Below are 18,501 nucleotides of genomic sequence, written 5' to 3' on the forward strand. Positions count from 1 at the left end.
CAGGAACTGTTTTTGCTTTTTCTTTGTATCCCTCTTGTGCTTTAAATCATTCCTGGCACATAAGAAGTACTTAAATGCCTGCTGAGTAATTGACAAGTTCAGCACTCAGCAGTATGATACACACTAGTGCTCAATAATATGTATTTGAATCTTAAGCCAGCTTTACAAAAAAGTATTCTAATAATTATTAAGAGTGTTACACAATTAAATATTTTATAAGCACATGTTTTAAATAGCTTTCATTGTTAGTAAATTATTAATTCTGAGGTATCAAAAAACATCCTAAGAAAAATAAATATACCCTTAGACTCTTGTGGCATTTTATTTTATTGAAAAAAAAAATAAGATGACCAAAAAGATCTTTCATCAAACACTTTGGGCACTAGATTTGTATCTCTTTCCTTTCCTCTAAGCACGTATAGTACCAAAGTCCTAGATAACAAAAGAGTATTGTATAAATCTTAGAAGTATTTACATACTGAGTGCAAAATAAATAAAAAATAATGGAACATTATTTGTTTCCACAGATTCACTCTGTTTTCTTGGCCTTCAAAGCCTTCTGCTTCATTTTTCTTTGTCTTTTGTGTATCTTTTTCTTTTTTGTTTTCAAACTGACTTTGGGCTCTGGTTTCACAAAGAGTATTTCCACTGGCTTTTCTTCAGCTGGTGTCTTAAAAACATCATCAGTAGGATCTTCTGGAATAATAGTTTTATCTTCTTTCTTCTTGAGCCTCTGTACATCTTTGACTTGTTGTCTCTCCCTGTATTTTGCAGCTGTGGCCATTCTCACTATACGTCGATGCTAAAAACAAAATGTAAAGTACAGGATGAAAGAGAATGTTTTGAAATTCAAGTAAGAAAATTATGCGCAACACTTTCCATCATTCAAAATGAAAGATCAATATATATAGTTATCCCTTCCTCATCGTGTCTTTCCCCACTGCAGTTTCAATCAATAGACTGGAGGTTGGCGTAAGAAATTAAATGGGAATAAGTTAGAAGTATTCCCAATAAGGTCAGGAGTGAAACAGGATGCTTATTTAATACTGTACTAGAAATGCCAGGTAAATCAATAAGAGGAGAAAAAGTTGAAGGAGTTAAAGTAAGCAAAGAAGAAACTAAACTATCACTTTCTTTTTCAAAATTCTAGAGAATCAACTAAAAAATTAAGCTGAAATATTAACTTTAGCAAAATAAACCCACATAAATCATCGGCATTCCTATTTATTACCAACAAAGCCCAGCAGCAAGAGATAGAAAGAGAAATTCCATTTAAAATAACTATTAGGGGCAGCTGGGTGGCTCAGTGGATTGAGAGCCAGGACTAGAGACAGGAGGTCCTAAGTTCAAATCTGGTCTCAGACACTTCTTAGCTGTGTGACCTTGGGCAAGTCACTTAACCCCCATTGCCTAGCCCTTACCACTTTTCTGCCTTGGAGCCAATACACAGTATTGACTCCAAGATGGAAGGTAAGGGTTTTAAAAATAATAAAATAAAATAAAATAACTATAGACAATATAAAATATTTGGGAATCTGCTTGCCAAGACAAATATAGGAATTATATGAACACAATTACAAAACACTTTTAACATAAAATCAGATCTAAACAACTGGAAAAATATTAATTGCTTATGCATAGGCCAACCTAAAAAAATGAGAATAATGGTTCTCCCTAAATTAACTTATTTATTCAGTGCCAAACTACAAAAAATTATTTTATGGTACTAGGAAAAATAGTACAAAATTCATCTGGAAGGACAAAAGATCAAAAATATCAAGGGAATTAATGAAAAAAACAAGTGAAGGACAGTGGTTCAGCAGTACCATATCTCAAACTGTACTATAAAAGCAGTAATCAACAAAATAATCTGGTACTGGCTAATAAGTTTGCACAAAGAATATGAAAGCCTACAGACAACAGAGAGAGGTTAGAAATACACAGATGATCTTTAAACATTTAGTAACTCACAAATGCATATAGCACCCCCTAAACAAAAAAATTCAGACTTCTCTGATATGAAAGGAGGGCCAAAAAAATTTATGTAGTTTTTCCTAGATTGTGGGGGCACTTCACTCCCTTATCCCCACAATGTGGGATACATGTATTGCACAAAATGACCAAAAATAAATAAACTTAACCCAAGTGAAATTAATTTCACAACTATTACTATAAAAATAGTTGAGTAATTACTTCCCAGAACAGACCACATGATCACAAATCAAATGCTAGTTATCTCAAGGAAATCACTGAAATATAGCTCCAGTAAGGCAAGAAGTGTTCAAAATAAAGCCCAAACCCAGCTTACCATGTTAGGTGACTGATAATGTGGATTTTCATATAAAGTTGGTCCTCCAAAGCTGCCTTGGAAAATCTTTATGAGATTCAAGACAAAACGAGGTCCAATTTCTACAAGAGCTGCATCTTCCTCTATGATCTACAACAAAGAGATATTTCTCAATTTCCTTCTGATGTCCCCTTTATAAATAAACAGTGGTTACGATCACATCAGAATTGTATTCAAGAAATAATATGATCTCTTATGTGAACACCTCCCCCCCAAAAAATGATAACTAGAAACAAGCAAAGAATAGTGTAATATATACATATATCTTTCTGTCAAATGATACCTTCTTTAGAGCAGGGAGAGAAGGGAGAGAGGGAGTTACCTGGGAATTTTAATGTAACAAACAAATAAATTTAATTTTTTAAAATTTCACTTTATTATATTTATGTATGGAATCTAACAAATGAGAGGCAGTATGATATAGGAGATAAGAACTGACCTTAGAGCTAGGAAGATGTGGGTTTAAGACCTACATCTGGCATTTACTGGCTTGGATGACTGAACAAGTTATTGAACCTCTTTCAAGGTCTCTACTTAACCCCACATAGATTTATGTGCAGATTCATAAACAGAGGTATATATAACCAATTGCATGAAAACCCAGATAGATTATATTTCTTGGCAGTTATATGATTCAGTACATAAAGAATGCTCTGCTTGGAGCCAAAAGGATCTGAATTCAAATTTTGCTTCTTGCAAATACTGTGTGATCCTGGGCAAAACACTTAACCTTTCAAAGCTGAAGACCAGTGGTGACAAAATAAAATAGAAATGGGGTCACATACATGTCTTGTAGGCACACACTGATTTAGAAAACCATACATTAAAACTATTAACTACCCAGGTTTATTCTAAGGATTTGTAACATTAGCATTATTCTAAACTCCCACAGAGTTTATAAAATTAAATGTCATTATCACTTCCTTTGGCTCTCAACAACACTTTTAAACATAGTATCTTTTTACATATACTAGTGAATGTTTCTTTCTAAACTCCATCATTTCTTACAAAAAGTTCACATTCAAACTATATATTGAGTTTGAAGGACTTGATGCACACTCCTAAAGGAGAAGTTACATATACCATAATGACTGGTAATTTGTACAACAGCTTACATTTATATTACTTTGCAATTATAATCAATTAATCCTTACAAAAACCTTTTAAGATGGGTAGTTTAAGTACTATAATTATTTTACAAATTGGGAAAATGAGGTTCAAAGGGGATAAATGACTTACCCAACAGCACAGAACTGCTAACAATGAACCTGGAGGCTTGAATCTTACAACTCACTCAACACTACATGTAATAAGCCCCCTTATTTGTAAAGCAGGTTGGGGGATGGGATCAGCTTGAGGTTTTCAAGTAGATGACCTCTAAGGTTATTTCTAGTAACAAATCTACCATCCTATAAAGTGGATGAACTGGGACATGGGACCTGAGACTTCCAACTCTAAATCTAGTGCTCTTTCCAGGAAACCATGCTAAACTTCCTGGTAAGATCAAGACCATGTCTATGAAACACTCTGAGCAAAAAACATGCTTTTACTTAGCTTACCTGATAGTTACGAAACCAGATCCTATTGTCCATAATGGTGAAAGTAAACACATGGTCAACAAATGGTTGGCTCTTGGGATGGTATTGAGGAGTACAAAAAATCTATTGAAGAAATACAAATATAAACATATATATATACATCTAATTCAAATTTACATTGTTCATACTTGATACACCAATAGCTATGTCCAATGTGCATTAAAAATAAATTCATTCTCGTCTTAATTGCAAAAATGGAAGGACATAGGTGTGAAATATTACATATACTGTCAATTGTGGTTGGTTTTCCAGAATTGTTTATTACTTTAATCTGTTATAATAAAACTCTTTGGATTTGCAAGGGTATGGGAGAGATGGATGAAGAAAGGTTTCTACATAGGTGTGATATAAAATCCCAAAACATAAAAAGTCATTTGTTTTTTAAGGACTCAATTTATAGCATACATATGTATATATGTGAATGTCTAGATTTACCTGAATAAGGAGTTCTTTTATCAAAGAATAATGTGGCGATTCATCAAATGTCTACAAAAGCAAATAAACATTATTATTGGCTAACAGATAATAATTTAAAATAATCACACTAAAATATGCCTCATAGAATAAAAAAATAACATGCTATACAAAAGATATACAAAAAATATAGAACTTACAGGATCAAAAGACAGAAGAGGACGTGAACCTCTTAAACAGTTTCCAGTCATCTTTAACTCTGCCAAAGTATGAACTGCAACAGATTTTGAAAATAAAGATTTAGGTTTGTCACAGTTAATACAAAAATATTTTAAGCAACATATCAGAAAAGGATTCATTATTTTTTCAACTTACTATTCTGAACTAAGAACTTAGCTGAAGGTCCTTGAGGTGAATTTGAAAGCCTGAAAACATAAAGAAATAAACAAATTAGGAAAAAAATACAAAGTGCTCACTAATTATTTAATGCTAACTGAAATCATTCATTTTTTATGGAAAACTTCAAGGAAATTTATAAAGATAAAAAAATGGCAGATGAAAAGTTTCTACCAACAAATGGCTTAAATCTAGACTTCAATACACAAAGCAAACATTTCTATGATAGATACACCAAAAGTATTTTAAGCTGAACAATTTCAATGTTTAAATAGCATATTCTCTTACCACATATAGAGATCCTGTTTTTTCTTAGCTTCAAAATAGATACATTTATTGCAGTTTTTTATTTCACAGACCTAAATGAAATAAATGGAAAATAAAGTTCTAAAAACTGACCCAAATAGTCTAGTAAATTTACAAGAATTCCTTTCATAAATATTTAGTAAAGGATAAAAATGAAATAATCATTTGATATCAATCAACAAGCATATAAGTATGTTCCAGGTAGCAAGGGTACAAAGACAAAAATCAACTTATATTCTGATGGAGGGAAATACTATTTATACTCAAATACCTACAAATAATGGCAGTTCAGACACTTAACTAGCTATGTGACTGTGGGCAAGTCACTTAACCCTATTTGCCTATTTTTCCTCAACTGAAAAATTTGGGGAGGCCAGCATCCCCAGATCCAGGGGCTCGAGGTGGTGTGACAGCATTGGCGTGTTAAGATGAATGAGAGACAGTTTGAATTTCAGCCAGGCAGGCATCATGGATACTGCTCTGCTCTGCCTTGAGTAAAGTTTAATTTATACACTTTGAGATCACACAAAATGTTGGCATGGAAATCCATTCTCATCATACATCTTTTCTTAGAGACAATGTATTCAGTCCTACTTTAACTGTTGCTAACAACTTTTCACTCCTTAGCAACCCCCAACATCTTTCAAAGGTTTACTTGTCTCCTTGGCTATGGGGTGGAGAGCACAATTCAGGGAGGTACTGGTCTTTGAAGACAATTTCTCATTCATGAAGACAATATTTCATTCATTGTTCTTTTATGTTAACGTACTATACTGGATCAGGGATCAGAGAGGGAGGAAACTTGGCCCGTTTTTGCAGGCACCTGTGTATGGGAGATTTAAGTTAGGGTTTTAAAATCTTTAACATTAACTCACTATTAGCTGGTTTGTTGTGAAGTGACTTCTAGGGGAATTTCTGTATTATTGCACGTAAAGGTGAGAGTTTCCTAGGAGTTTGTAGGGGGCCTGTAAGGGCTCTAATAATAGCCTATAATATTCCTCTATATGTTCCTGGGGCTAAATAGAGATATTGAGCATAATAATTTCTATAATGAGGAGTGTTAATAAGAGAAAAGTCACACGGGGAAAACTGAGTGGGAAATCCATCCTCCTTTGAATTGCTTTGCAAATTCTCAGGGTTCATGCGTGACTTTGTCATCTGTCATGAACTCGATGGCTCCTAGCAAAAAATGAACTGGAAAAGGAATGAGCAATCACTCCAAGTACCTTTGCCAAGAAAATCCCAAATGGGTCACTTGGATTCAAAGGACTGAAGGACAACAAACCTAAAGATAAATACAAAAGGGATGGTGAGGTGGCATGCATATATCAGGAAGGGCCTGGGAAGTAGCTGAGCTTGGAAGGAAGCAAGGAATTTTTAAGAGCTCATTATAGGTGAGGAGGAAGTACAATTGAGGGGGGGGGGGGGAAGAGAATAGGTAGCCTAATATAAAGTTCAAAGCAAGATATCTTGTGTGAAGAAGAACAAGAAGACTAATTAGGCTGGACTGTAGAGTGTGTGTAAAGGAGAATATATATTAGAAAGAAAGTGGAGACAAATGTAATGAAGATAAATCATCTTTTTTGTTACTTTTAGTAATGAATGAGGCAGGAGGGCTTCCAAATATGAAGCTCTCTGTTGCCATTCAAGTTGTATTTCTTGACTTCAAGCCTTAAAAATGCCATTCGGATTCCCTTCTTTCCAGTGTACACCTGGTTTGCATACTTTCCTCTATTTTTTTGAGGAGACCAGTTCATTTACCACCTTCTGGGAGAAATATTTTCTGATGCTGAGAGTGAGCTGTTAATGCTCTCTCCCTACTCCACTCACACTATATTTACGTGTTTTTTCAATGTAAGCTCCTCGAGTAGAATCTATTTTTCATTTTGCCTTTGTATACCCATTGCTGTGCATATGATAAATGCTTGTTGAATTGTATTAAACATTGAGCTAAAGGGGTAAAATTTTAAATTACACTACATTTCTAGCAAGGTAGCTTAGTAAAATCCTTTAATTTATGAAAAAAATAGATCTGAACAAAAATCAACTTGGAATGACACTAAAATATTTCTTCAAATTTGGAGACTCAATGAAGCAATGTAAATTAGATTCTGAATATGGTACATAAGTATTCATTCACAAACTTACTTAAAACATAATCTTCAAATATCTTATCTTTAAAATAATCAGACCATGGATTTCTTTGATTATACTTTCAGTTATATAATGTATCCTCAAAACACATGCTACAAATAAATTAATCCTTCCCAAGGCCTACAGACTAACAACTTAAAGATAAATAAATCTTAAAAGATCATTTGGAAATAAATCAAAGTATTTCACTTGTCAGTTCAAGTAGAAAACTTCTAATAATCTCTTGGTTTCAAGTAATGTAATATAAGCAGGTAGGCAGTACTGTGGATAGAACACAAGGCCCAGAATCAGGAAGATATGAGTTTTATACATCCCTCACATATTTACTTCCTACATGACCCTGGGCAAAATACAACTGCCACCTCAGTTTCCTCAACTGTAAAATGGGGATGATACCAGGGGTGTTGTAAGAATGAAATAATTAAAAAGTGCTTAACATAACACTGACATATAGTAAGTAAGCACTTGATAAATACCTATTTGTTTCATTTCTAAAATCTATCCAGTGAATATTCAAATGCGTATATATAGTATAAATAGCACTACTGAGGGAGGGAATAGTATAATAGTCTAGCTGGAAAATGAGTTTAAAAGTAATAAGAGGGCAGCTGAGTAGCTCAGTGGATTGAGAGCCAGGCCTAGAGACGGGAGGTCCTAGGTTCAAATCCAGCCTCAGACGCTTCCCAGCTGTGTGACCCTGGGCAAGTCACTTGACCCCCATTGCCTACCCTTACCACTCTTCCACCTATAAGTCAATACACAGAAGTTAAGGGTTTAAAAATTTAAAAAAAAAAAGTAATAAGAAAAATTATATGAAATAATATACAAGTACTAAAATATGTATCAGAGACTAAATGTTGTAGGAGTTCAGAAGGGAAAATGAGGGTAAGAATAGACAAGGATGACTTCAAGGATGTGGGACTTGGCTCTGAAACTTGTTGAAAGCAATTTTGAAGATGGGAGAAATGTTGCAAATAAGAGGTTAATGTGAACAAAAGCAGTGAACAAGGCAAATCATAAATCGTGTTTACAAGACAGTAAGAAATGTTTGAATAAAGCAGAAGCATATGTTTGGGAGTAAATGGAACAGATGGATTGGCAAGACAGGCCTTGAAAGCTCAAGTACTTTGCCAAATATTTAATGAGTTAGGAACTACAGTAGGATCAGGGATAAAAGCTAGATCTGGAATTCATTAGCATGGCAAATTCTCAGGGGAGGAAACATCTATCAATCCATTTTGGGCACCTGTTCCCTTATGGTCTCATAGAGCAGTCCAGATCACTGGGGTCAAAGTCAAATAGAAACAGATCTCTGAAGGCCACATGTTGATTTAGAAAACCACAAATTAACATCTATATTATACTTTTTATTCATTTTGTTAAATATTTCTCAATGACATTTTAACTTAGGTCCAGGGAGTTTCTGAGAATTTGACATCTTTAGTCCAGAACAAAGAGATTAAATGACTCGAGTCTCACAGCCAATAGGTATCAGAGGTGGAACTTGAATCCTGACCTTCCCAGCTTCAATGTCAGCTCCAAATCATTATGTCATGCTATCTCTGCCTACTATAGGCATATTCTAACCAAACTGAGCACTCATTAATCCTGGATTTATTTTTTCAAGAGATTTGGTCTCAAATAAAAAATCATCTTAATATTTTAAAATCAAATTTTCTAAAGGATTTTCAATAGTCTATATATAGTTCTTTTCTAAATTACCTCATTAATTACAAACAATTTGTCCTTCCGGTCCATTTTGTTATCTGATAAAAAGAAGAAAACAAAAATGAACTTACAAAAGAAGATTTTTAAAGTTCCAAACAAAAATCATTCTATAAAATAATTATAAAGATTATGTTTACAGGAATCAATTTTAATGAAAAAAATATTAATTTTCACAGATATTTTTATAAACATTTTGCCTATATATTCAATTGTAACAGTAATTTCATGTGTCCCTTAATAATACAAATTACAACCATACCAGCTCACCCTGTGTGACTCTTGTCCATGCCAGAGGGGTGCTATCCTAGGTGCTGAAGGTCTTTCCTCAATCATCTCAACTTCTTTCCAATGGAGTACTCTGGCTGTCCACCTGTCCCTCCTTCATATTCCCAACTTATCTTCTCTTATTATCTTTTACTCTTACTCTTCTGAGTTATATGTTGACTCTGCTCATATCCAATCTGTATCTCTCTATTGCCTCTTTGTATATTCATTTTAATCCTTCAGAAAATATTGTATTCCATATTATATTGCCACATGACAACAGTGGTGGAATGCTCATTTTAAAAAAATGGTCCTCTTTTCATGTCATTAAAAGAGCATTGCAATTTCTCAAAAGCTAGCCAGTTTGGTTTCTTCCTCTCTTTTAAACTCTGGATCCAACTTGAGGTTCATTTGTATTCTTTCCAGATTTATATATTGATGACAAAATCTATAGGTTTTCTATCTAAATACATACATGCCATAATCTCAACAATAGGCAGTCTTCATCTAACTTGAACTTTCCTGTGTAGATGGTCAGGCCAAACTCCTTTGACAAGAGTACAGCTCTTTTCAAGGTGGCTCTGCAATATTCTAGAATTTGATGCAATCAGCACAATGCCAACTGATGACAAGAGCACCTGGAGGTCCTCATCATCCACAGGGAATATTCCTTCAAATTGGACTTTGTGTGGCCTTGCCTCCTTCACTTAAGTGATCACATTTCTATCTGTTTAATTGCCTAGCTGACATTAAAGATCAAGAGGATCACTGCCTAGGGCAGTGATGGGCAAACTTTTTAAAGAGGGGGCCAAAAGAAAGGAAATGCTCATCTGTCAGTCTGTTTCTAAGGCAACTCTTTCAAAGTTTCATTGTATTATATCCTGCTCATTGTATTCGACACATTAGGAATAATGTCCTGCGGCAGGATAGAACATTTCAGGGGGCCCCACCTGGCCTTCAGTAGTTTGCCCATCACTGGCCTAGGGTGATATCATTGTTGTATCCAGAATGATCCTGATGTATGTATAGGAAACATTTTGTTATAGAATAGCCTAAAAGTCTACATATTCTGGGGAATCTAATGCTTTTTTAGTTAACCAACTAATAGCCAAGTACAGGGTAATTCACTGTGAAAAGGTAAAGATGCAGTTCATCATTAAAAATCATATTTGAAAGCTTTTTTCCTTTTGCTTTTTTCCTTACTGTTATCTTCATTGAGGACACTTTCAATTCATATATATAATATCAACAACAAAAGCTAGCATTTATGGAGTGCTTAAACATTTTCAAAGCACTTTACAAATATTATTTTATCTGACCCTCACGACACCCTGGGATTTAACATTTTATTATCCTCATTTTTAGAGATGAGGAAATTAAGGCAAAGAAAGGTTAAATGTCTTGCCAAGGGTCACACAGTTCTTAAACGCCTGAGGCAAAATCTGAGATCTTCTTGACTTCTGAGTCTAATGCTCTATCCACTATGCCATCAACTTGCCCCTTTATGACCTACATTGAGATTTTATATTGATAGAAAGTAGACATATGGGGCAGCTAGATGGTGCGGTGGATTGACCAGGGCCTAGATTTAAGAAGACCAAATTAAATCCAGCCTTCTCACACTTACTAGCTGTGACCCTGGGCAAATCACTTAATCCTGTTTGCCTCAGTTTTCTTATCTGTAAAATGAGCTGAATGAAATGGTAAACCACTAGTATTCTCCTTCCATTCTCAACCCTAAATGCTTTCTTTAAAAGCTTATCTTTTACCCTCCACAAATGAGGTCTGGCTCTAAATCTATGATAATGCTTTAAAGTTGAAAAAGTCAATGGGATATTGATTTAGAGGTAGAAGAGACCTTAAAGACCAACTAAATCCAACCCCTTTAGTTTATAATTTAAGGGCCTGAGTCAGCTCAGAAACAAAGTGCCTAAGTACAAGAAAAATTTAAACCTAGGTTCTCTGGATCCAAACCCTGTATCCTTCCCTCCCATTACCAGGTCACCCACCTCCTGTGAAGTGTGTAGTATGAACATTCAGTTTGCAGATGAGGAAATTTAAGGGTTTCCTGAATGTAAAATTACTGTTCTTTCCACCAAACTATATGATCTCAGACCCCACTACAACTCCCCTAAGTAAAAAAACGGCAATATTCTACATTCCTAAGTTTTGCTGGCTTCAGCTTCTGGGCCTCTATGACCACTAAGCAACCCAGAGACCTGGTTTGGGAGCTCAGAGTCCTCACCCAGACCTATGGCTGGATTTTGGGAGCCCCAGCAGCACCAAAATCTAGTAAGCTGTGGAAAACATCCAGGGCCAAGAATTAAAGAAGGGCAGCTGGAATTATGTGGGGAAAGAAATGGTTCTATAGGTTGAGTGCATTATATTATTACAATGCAATACAATATTTCATGTTCATCTTATAATTCTGATATGGTGGTAGCTGAGTGGTATAGTGGACAGAGTACTGGGCCTAGGGTCAAGAAGATCTGAGTTCAAATCCTCTCTAAGACATACTTATTAGCTATGTGATACGAGAAAGTCATTTAACCCTATCTACTGTAGATTCCTTATTTGTCAAATGGGGATAATAAAAGCACCCCCCTCCCAAAGTTGTAAGGATCAAATAGAAAATCAATTGCAAATATAGCAGGTGCTAGTACTTATATTTACATATAAATATTAGTTATTATGATGAAGATCCTGGAACATCAAGAAAAGTTTTAATTGTGTTCAGTAATTTTGAATATAGGAAAGCATATAAATCCATTTTAGAAAAATTTGTATTGATAGAAATGAATAATTATGGACATAATTCTAGAACTAAAATTATATTTTTGAAGTACTTTATTCCCTAAGTAGGTGGATAATAAAACTTAAAATAACCACTACTTACCATGCGCAAAACATATGTTTTTGGAAATATAACTATACAAATAGATCTGCTTATAACTATTTCCAACATAAAATTTTAGTAGCATGCAAAAAAAAGATAGCTTATAAATAAACCAACCTGCTTTAGAATGAGGCATCAATGTTCTTAAATCTTGCATTAAGTGTCTTGTTCTGAAATTTATTCCCCTTGATGAGAAGATAAGAACTCGTTCCTTATTCTTCCATTTACCCTACAAGAAAAGAATAATTCTTTTTTTTTAATTTTTTTTTTTATTTTAAACCCTTAACTTCTGTGTATTGACTTATAGGTGGAAGATTGGCAAGGGTAGGTAATGGGGGTCAAGTGACTTGCCCAGGGTCACACAGCTGGGAAGTGTCTGAGGCCAGATTTGAACCTAGGACCTCCTGTCTCTAGGCCTGGCTCTCAATCCATTGAGCTACCCAACTGCCCCCAAGAATAATTTTAAAATATACAAACTTTAGAAAGTTGTTAAAATAAGTATACACCTCAAATTTAACTAGCTTGATAAAAAGTAGCAATTTATATTATAATTCTACTTCTTACTATGCATTTAAATGGGAAATATCCAAAGCAATAATTTTATAGTTGGCTATTCTAATAAAAAATATAATTCAGTTATATTCATATGTTAAGACACACATAGCTACTAAGGATCTGAACTGAGATTCAAAGCCAAGTTTTCTGACCTTAAGACTCACGATACTATATAAAAATAGGGAGGGGTTCAATTGGATTATCTATTCTTATACTGCATATATAAGATTTTAATATAAATATGAAGTGATACTTTATTTAGAATTGATGCTCAATTCTCACCCCAACTCCACCCCAGAAGGGAAAAGGAAGGCTACAAGAAATAATGCAGACAGACTTGGCAAGACTTAATAAATGATCTATATAAGGGGTAAGGGAAAAGAAGGTGATATCAAGGATGTGGACCTGGATCTAAAAGACCAGAAAGGTAGTGACACCCTGAAAAGAAACAAGAAAGTTAATTAGAAGATGTACAAAAAAAGATAATGAGTTCAGTTTTATATCTGACAGGCACCCGGAGAGGTCCAATAGGCAGTTGATGACACAAGACTTGAATGGTGTTCTTTCATGCATAGTTTCAACTACCATCATTCAGAATCAAAAACTCCAAAATATCTTATCAGATTAACTTTCTTTAATTCCCTCTTTTGTTTACATTTCTTAAACCAGTGATTGGGAATCTTTTATAACCAGAGTGCCATATATGCTGTGGCCCCCTGCCCCACCCTGACCAAATGCTACAACCTGCCCCTCCCCCCACCTCACCTGCTCCCACTGGGCTGCTTGGGCAGAGGGGTGGGTGATGAAAGGCTCATGTGGAGAGGGAGGAGAGTGGCCAAAGCACTCTGTTCTTCTCTATGTGCCATGCATCTAGCTCCTCTCCAAAAACACCACGGGAATAACCTTTATCAAAAACTCAACAGGCACACCTTCACACAGCATGTGAGGCTCCCACCCCCATTAGCACCTTAATCCAGACTGAGAGAGGAAGTGCTCCCATGGGGGGGAATGAAGAATGAGGAATGTCCTCAGGTGCAGGGAGAGGGGAAGGGAAGCAGCTCCACCAGAAGTCCCTCTGGCTTTCTAGTATGGAACTCAGGTGGACAACTACAGGCATGCCCACAGAGAAGGCTCTGCATGTTCTTTTTGGCATGTATGCCATAGGGTCACCACCACTCTCCTAAACCTACTCATTATCATCACTGTGCCCTCTAATCCCAATCCTCTATACCTTTTCAGGTTGGCTCTTGTCTTTCTGTTTTGGCTTCACTTTTCTCCCTTCCCTTGTCCCCTCAACTCTAGTACTCTAGTTAAGTTGGTTTTATTCAGTCCCTTTCCCACTGTCCCTATCAATACTCATGACATACCAAAATGTAACCCTGGATTATTTCTACCATCTGCCATTTCCTTCCACTCCTACTCATATGCTGCTGAATGGCGATATGCAGCACCACCTACACAAGCTTGATGGAGACACTCCACTTCTTAACACAGTATCTTTGCAATAACTTTTCTCCACACCTCCAGGAATGTGTTCCTTATGTCCTCTTGAGATCATAGATTTAGAGCTAGAAGAGACCTTAGAAATCATTGAGTCCAACACCCTCTTGGTATAGCCACTAGTCAATAAAACTCAGCTCAAGTGTCACTTTCTACCCTTTCTTTAGTGATTCCTTTAGCTGCTAGGTTTTCCTCAATAGCTATTTATTTTGTATACACACATTGTCTCTTTTAATAGATCAAAAGTTTCTTGAAGACAAATACTACTTTAAGTTTGTCTTTGTATCCAGGGCCTAGAATAGTTCATCAAATACAGTAGGAGCTTAATATATGTTTGTGGACTGATGACTCAGTCTATAGCCTCTCAAACTTCTAACATTTCCAAATGCTACACCTTGAACCATTGTACTTCATCTCTCTTCCCACAAATGAATTATTATTCTCAGCTTCTTTACTCTGCCTAACGTTGCCATATATTTCTGGCATCAAATTTTGGAAAATTTTACTGTCGGGCCCCCATATCTAATTGTTCATTCCCATCCCTCCTTAGCTCCATCCCTTCCTTTTCATTAGACACCTAGATTATTTCAATAGTCCTAACAGTTCACCCTGCCTCTAGACCCTCCCTCTTCAATACATCTTCAGCACACCATGACCAGACTAATTTTCCCAAGGTACCTCTTCAATCATATTACTCCTCTGGTGATTTATATAGTTTACCAAGAAAACTCCAACTCCTAAACTCCTGACAATCTTGCCCAACTTACCTTTCCTAAATTCAACTACTCTCCACCATGAATCACTTGCTCTAGTCATTCTGAAATTTTTTCCCCTTAAAAAAAAAAAAAAGGCACTTTTGCCACTTTCATACAATTCCTCACATCATTCCTTCCACCTGAAATGTTGCTTTTCTATACCTATAAGAATCCTAACAACCTTTTCAAGGCCAATTTAAATGCACCCTCACTCTCTTCCTCTCTCTGATATCATCTCTGATATATCATATCTTTGAACAGAAGCAATTTCCTCTAAACTCTGTATTCCCCTTACATCTAATTTGACCCTTTATATAGTACCTAACATGTATCTTCCTGTTCTTTAGCTCTGTTCACATCTTCCAATTCATAAATTCCTAGGCGGAGGGAACAGATAAGTTGGGACCTCTGTACTTCACAATGGTTTTAACAAAATGGGTGCTCAACCAATATTTATCAAGCAAATCACTCTCAGCTCCATCTGGCCAAGGCAACTTGAGGCCATCAAGTTCACCAAATGAGTTGCAAATTATCTCCATTCTATCTTTCCAAGCTGATTACACTTCTCACCACCCTAAATTCCAGTCAAACTGGCATACTGTTGTGTCCCATACAAGACATTCCACTGTAGTTTGTTTTTATCTGAAATGATCTCTCTCCTCCAAATTGTGGAGCATTTAGCTCTCTTCCAGGCTCAGTTCAAGTGCCACAAGAGACCTTTCCTGACTGTCCCAGATGTCAGTTTCTTTTTTCATGTCATTTCATCCCAGAAGAATGTTAGTCCCTGGGCTGATTTGTCTTTTTTATCCCCAACATGTAAGGTAACACCTAACACATTGAAGGCACCTAATAAATGCTTGCTGAAAAACATTAGAATTGACTCATTCTGGAATTTCTCACAAAACCTAGGTCAATCTAGAATCTTAAAGATGGCTCAAATAAAGTATGATCCAGCAAAAAAAAAAAAAAAAAAGCTTTACCTTAACTTTTTTTTTTTCCATCTGCCTACAAACCCATCACAACTGAGACCCCCAGGGACTCCCAATCGGTTCTGGGAATAGTTAGCCAGGTGGGTCAGAGAACAATGCACTGGATCTGAAGCAGGAAAACTTGAGTTGGAATCCTCAGGCAGACACTTACTAGTGTAACCCTGGAAAAATCACTTCATCTTTCTTTGTCCCAGTTTCTCCAACTGTAAAATGGAGATAATAGCAACTACCTCTGGGGATCGCTATGAATATTAATGCTACAACTATTGCTATTAATTACACTGAGGAAAAGAACTGGTCTTAAGCACAAAAGAATGTTAAATTTCCAGAGTAAAGATGGACCGAAGGGAGCTGGTTTTGAATACCCCTTTTTGCTCCCTTCAAGTCAAACCCAAAGTTCCATCTTCGGCAAAAAGTCTTTCTGGGTCCTCCTTCGCTAATCTCGTTACCTTCATCACCGAGAGAATGTAACCAATTTAACCTCAGATATTTCATGGATTTGTGACCCAGAGGCAAGTCAGTTTCCTTATCTGTAAAATGAACCACTCCAGTAAGTTTGTTAAGGAAAACCCAAATGGGGTCACTAAGTCAGGGCAGAAACTGAACAAACAGCTAATCTGCATAAACTTCTTTGCATTTGTTTCCCCCACTCAACTGTGATCTCCCTGAGAGCAAGAGGTACTTTTTAAATGTCTTTTTTATTATTCATGTTTTTTGTCCCCAGCAATTAGCACAAAGCCAGGCACACAGCAGGCTTAAGAAGTGCTGGTTGACTCCTACCCCACAGCTTTCTCGCGACGATCACGTGCACTGCCGCCGCATCCCAGACCTGGCAGCGGAGACAAGAAGGAGCCGAGGGGTGGACCTGCCCCGGGGTTCGCGTGGTCGCCTCATCCTTCGCAAGGGAAAGGTCAGGTGTCGGGATCAAGTTGGGGCATACGCTTCTGCATGGGCTGCAGCTCTTACCTTGGAGACAGGACCCGGGATGCGGTACTCCTCTTCCTCCTCTGCATTCCCTGGGGCCAGAGGGAGCGGGTTGGCCGGAGCTCTGGCCTCTTTCCCCTTCCCTTTCGGCTTCTTCGCTTCGGGACCTCCTCCTCCACGCCGCTTCCTCTTGATTGCCGCCATATTGCCTAGATTCACCTCCTCCGGCAGTCGCACGTTGCTCATAGAACGTTCCGCTTCCGCTCTTCACTTCCTTGCCCCTCTCTCCTTTTTCCTGTCTCTATGATACAAAACTTCCTCCCTTGGCTCCGCCCAATCCCCGCTTTACTTTACGTCTGTCGCACTGTGTAGTCGTAAGAACTGGGCATGTGCAATCGAACCTAGGCAAAACTGGCGTTTCCCGACTGATCTTGAAAGCTGGAGTGAAGGTTTTTCCCAGGCTCTGAGAGGGGAAAAAAACGGTCGCCCTTGACCCCGGCCTGGGGCCTTCCGGGTACACGAGATTCGAGGTTCCTTGAGAAGTTGCGGGGACCGTGTGGGACGGAGAATTTATTCCAACCGCACAAACTTTCGGGCTAGTTAGGCATTAAGCTCGGGGCTGGTGCTACAAAGACCAACCAGCTCTTGCCTCCAAGGAGCCGGGGGTAGAACTACACTTAGATGAATAAATACAAGCTAAGCGGAGAAGGCGAGAGTCCCCGCCACCACAGGGAACGATCTGGGAGAGCTTCCTTGAGGTGGGGACACCTGAGCGGATCCTGGAAGCAAGCTAAGAGTTGTAAGAGTTGTAAGAGGAACATTTCCTCAATACTCCATCTCTTCTCTCTTCGTTTGTGGGTAGGATAGAGAGACCGGAAGGGATGTAGACAAAGTAATGTCTGACGTTTTATTCACGTTTTCCAAGGCCCTAATTGTTTGAAAAATTCGAAGCTCCATATAAATATTAGCCGTTGTAGAGTTGAAAAAAACGTGGGAAGAAGAGTTCAAGTTCTAGGTGTTCGAGCTTTGTAACTTAGACAAACCTCTTAGGCCTGTTACAAAATAACAGTAGAAGTAACTGGCATTACATATAATTTTAAAATACTTTACAAACATTTACATTTGATCCTCACAGTAACTCTAAGAAGTAGGTGTTATTATCTTTAGAGATGAGGAAACTGAAACAAAGATTAAGTGACTTGCTCAGGATTTCCTAGCTAGGAAAGTCATCCTGGTTCCAGATCCAGTGTTCCTTCCACAGTGCAAGATCTGACTACCTCTACTTGATCTATAAACTAGGAATCATTTCCACTCCAAATTTTATGATCCTTTTACTGGAAGTCAAGAGAACTAGCCTAGAATATTAGAATGTGTGGGACAAGGCAAAGCCTCCCCCAACCCTTTTAAGTCTTGTATAATCCTTATATTATTATCTGGCACTATGGAATAGTGGAAAGAGGACCAAGCTTAAAAATCAGGAAGATCTGGATTCAAGTCCTGCTTTAGAAACAATGGCTAAGTTAACCGTGGGCAAGACACTTAACTTTTCCATGCACTAAGCAGCTTTCTTCAACAATAAATTATAGATTACTTGTCTGCTATCTAGAGTGAGTTAAACTAATGAATTCATAATTCTAGCACCCCCTTCACCCCCCTGCCAAAAATTCTAGGCTAT

The 18,501-nt window shown here is 37.0% G+C and overlaps 1 protein-coding gene across 1 annotated transcript; it reads right to left on the minus strand.

Moving 5' to 3' along the window:
- Positions 1–335: 335 nt before the first annotated feature.
- On the minus strand, positions 336–17,030 carry BRIX1 (biogenesis of ribosomes BRX1). Its single transcript, XM_044657785.1, has 10 exons — positions 16,869–17,030; positions 12,221–12,332; positions 8,938–8,981; positions 5,044–5,114; positions 4,735–4,784; positions 4,560–4,633; positions 4,381–4,431; positions 3,907–4,008; positions 2,309–2,437; positions 336–802 (listed from the first exon to the last, which is right to left on the minus strand). Exons 1-10 carry the CDS (start codon positions 17,028–17,030, stop codon positions 530–532), a joined length of 1,068 nt encoding a protein of 355 aa, XP_044513720.1. The 3' UTR covers positions 336–529.
- Positions 17,031–18,501: the final 1,471 nt, after the last annotated feature.

The sequence above is a fragment of the Gracilinanus agilis genome, chromosome 1 (assembly GCF_016433145.1).
Source record: "Gracilinanus agilis isolate LMUSP501 chromosome 1, AgileGrace, whole genome shotgun sequence".
NCBI lineage: Eukaryota > Metazoa > Chordata > Mammalia > Didelphimorphia > Didelphidae > Gracilinanus > Gracilinanus agilis.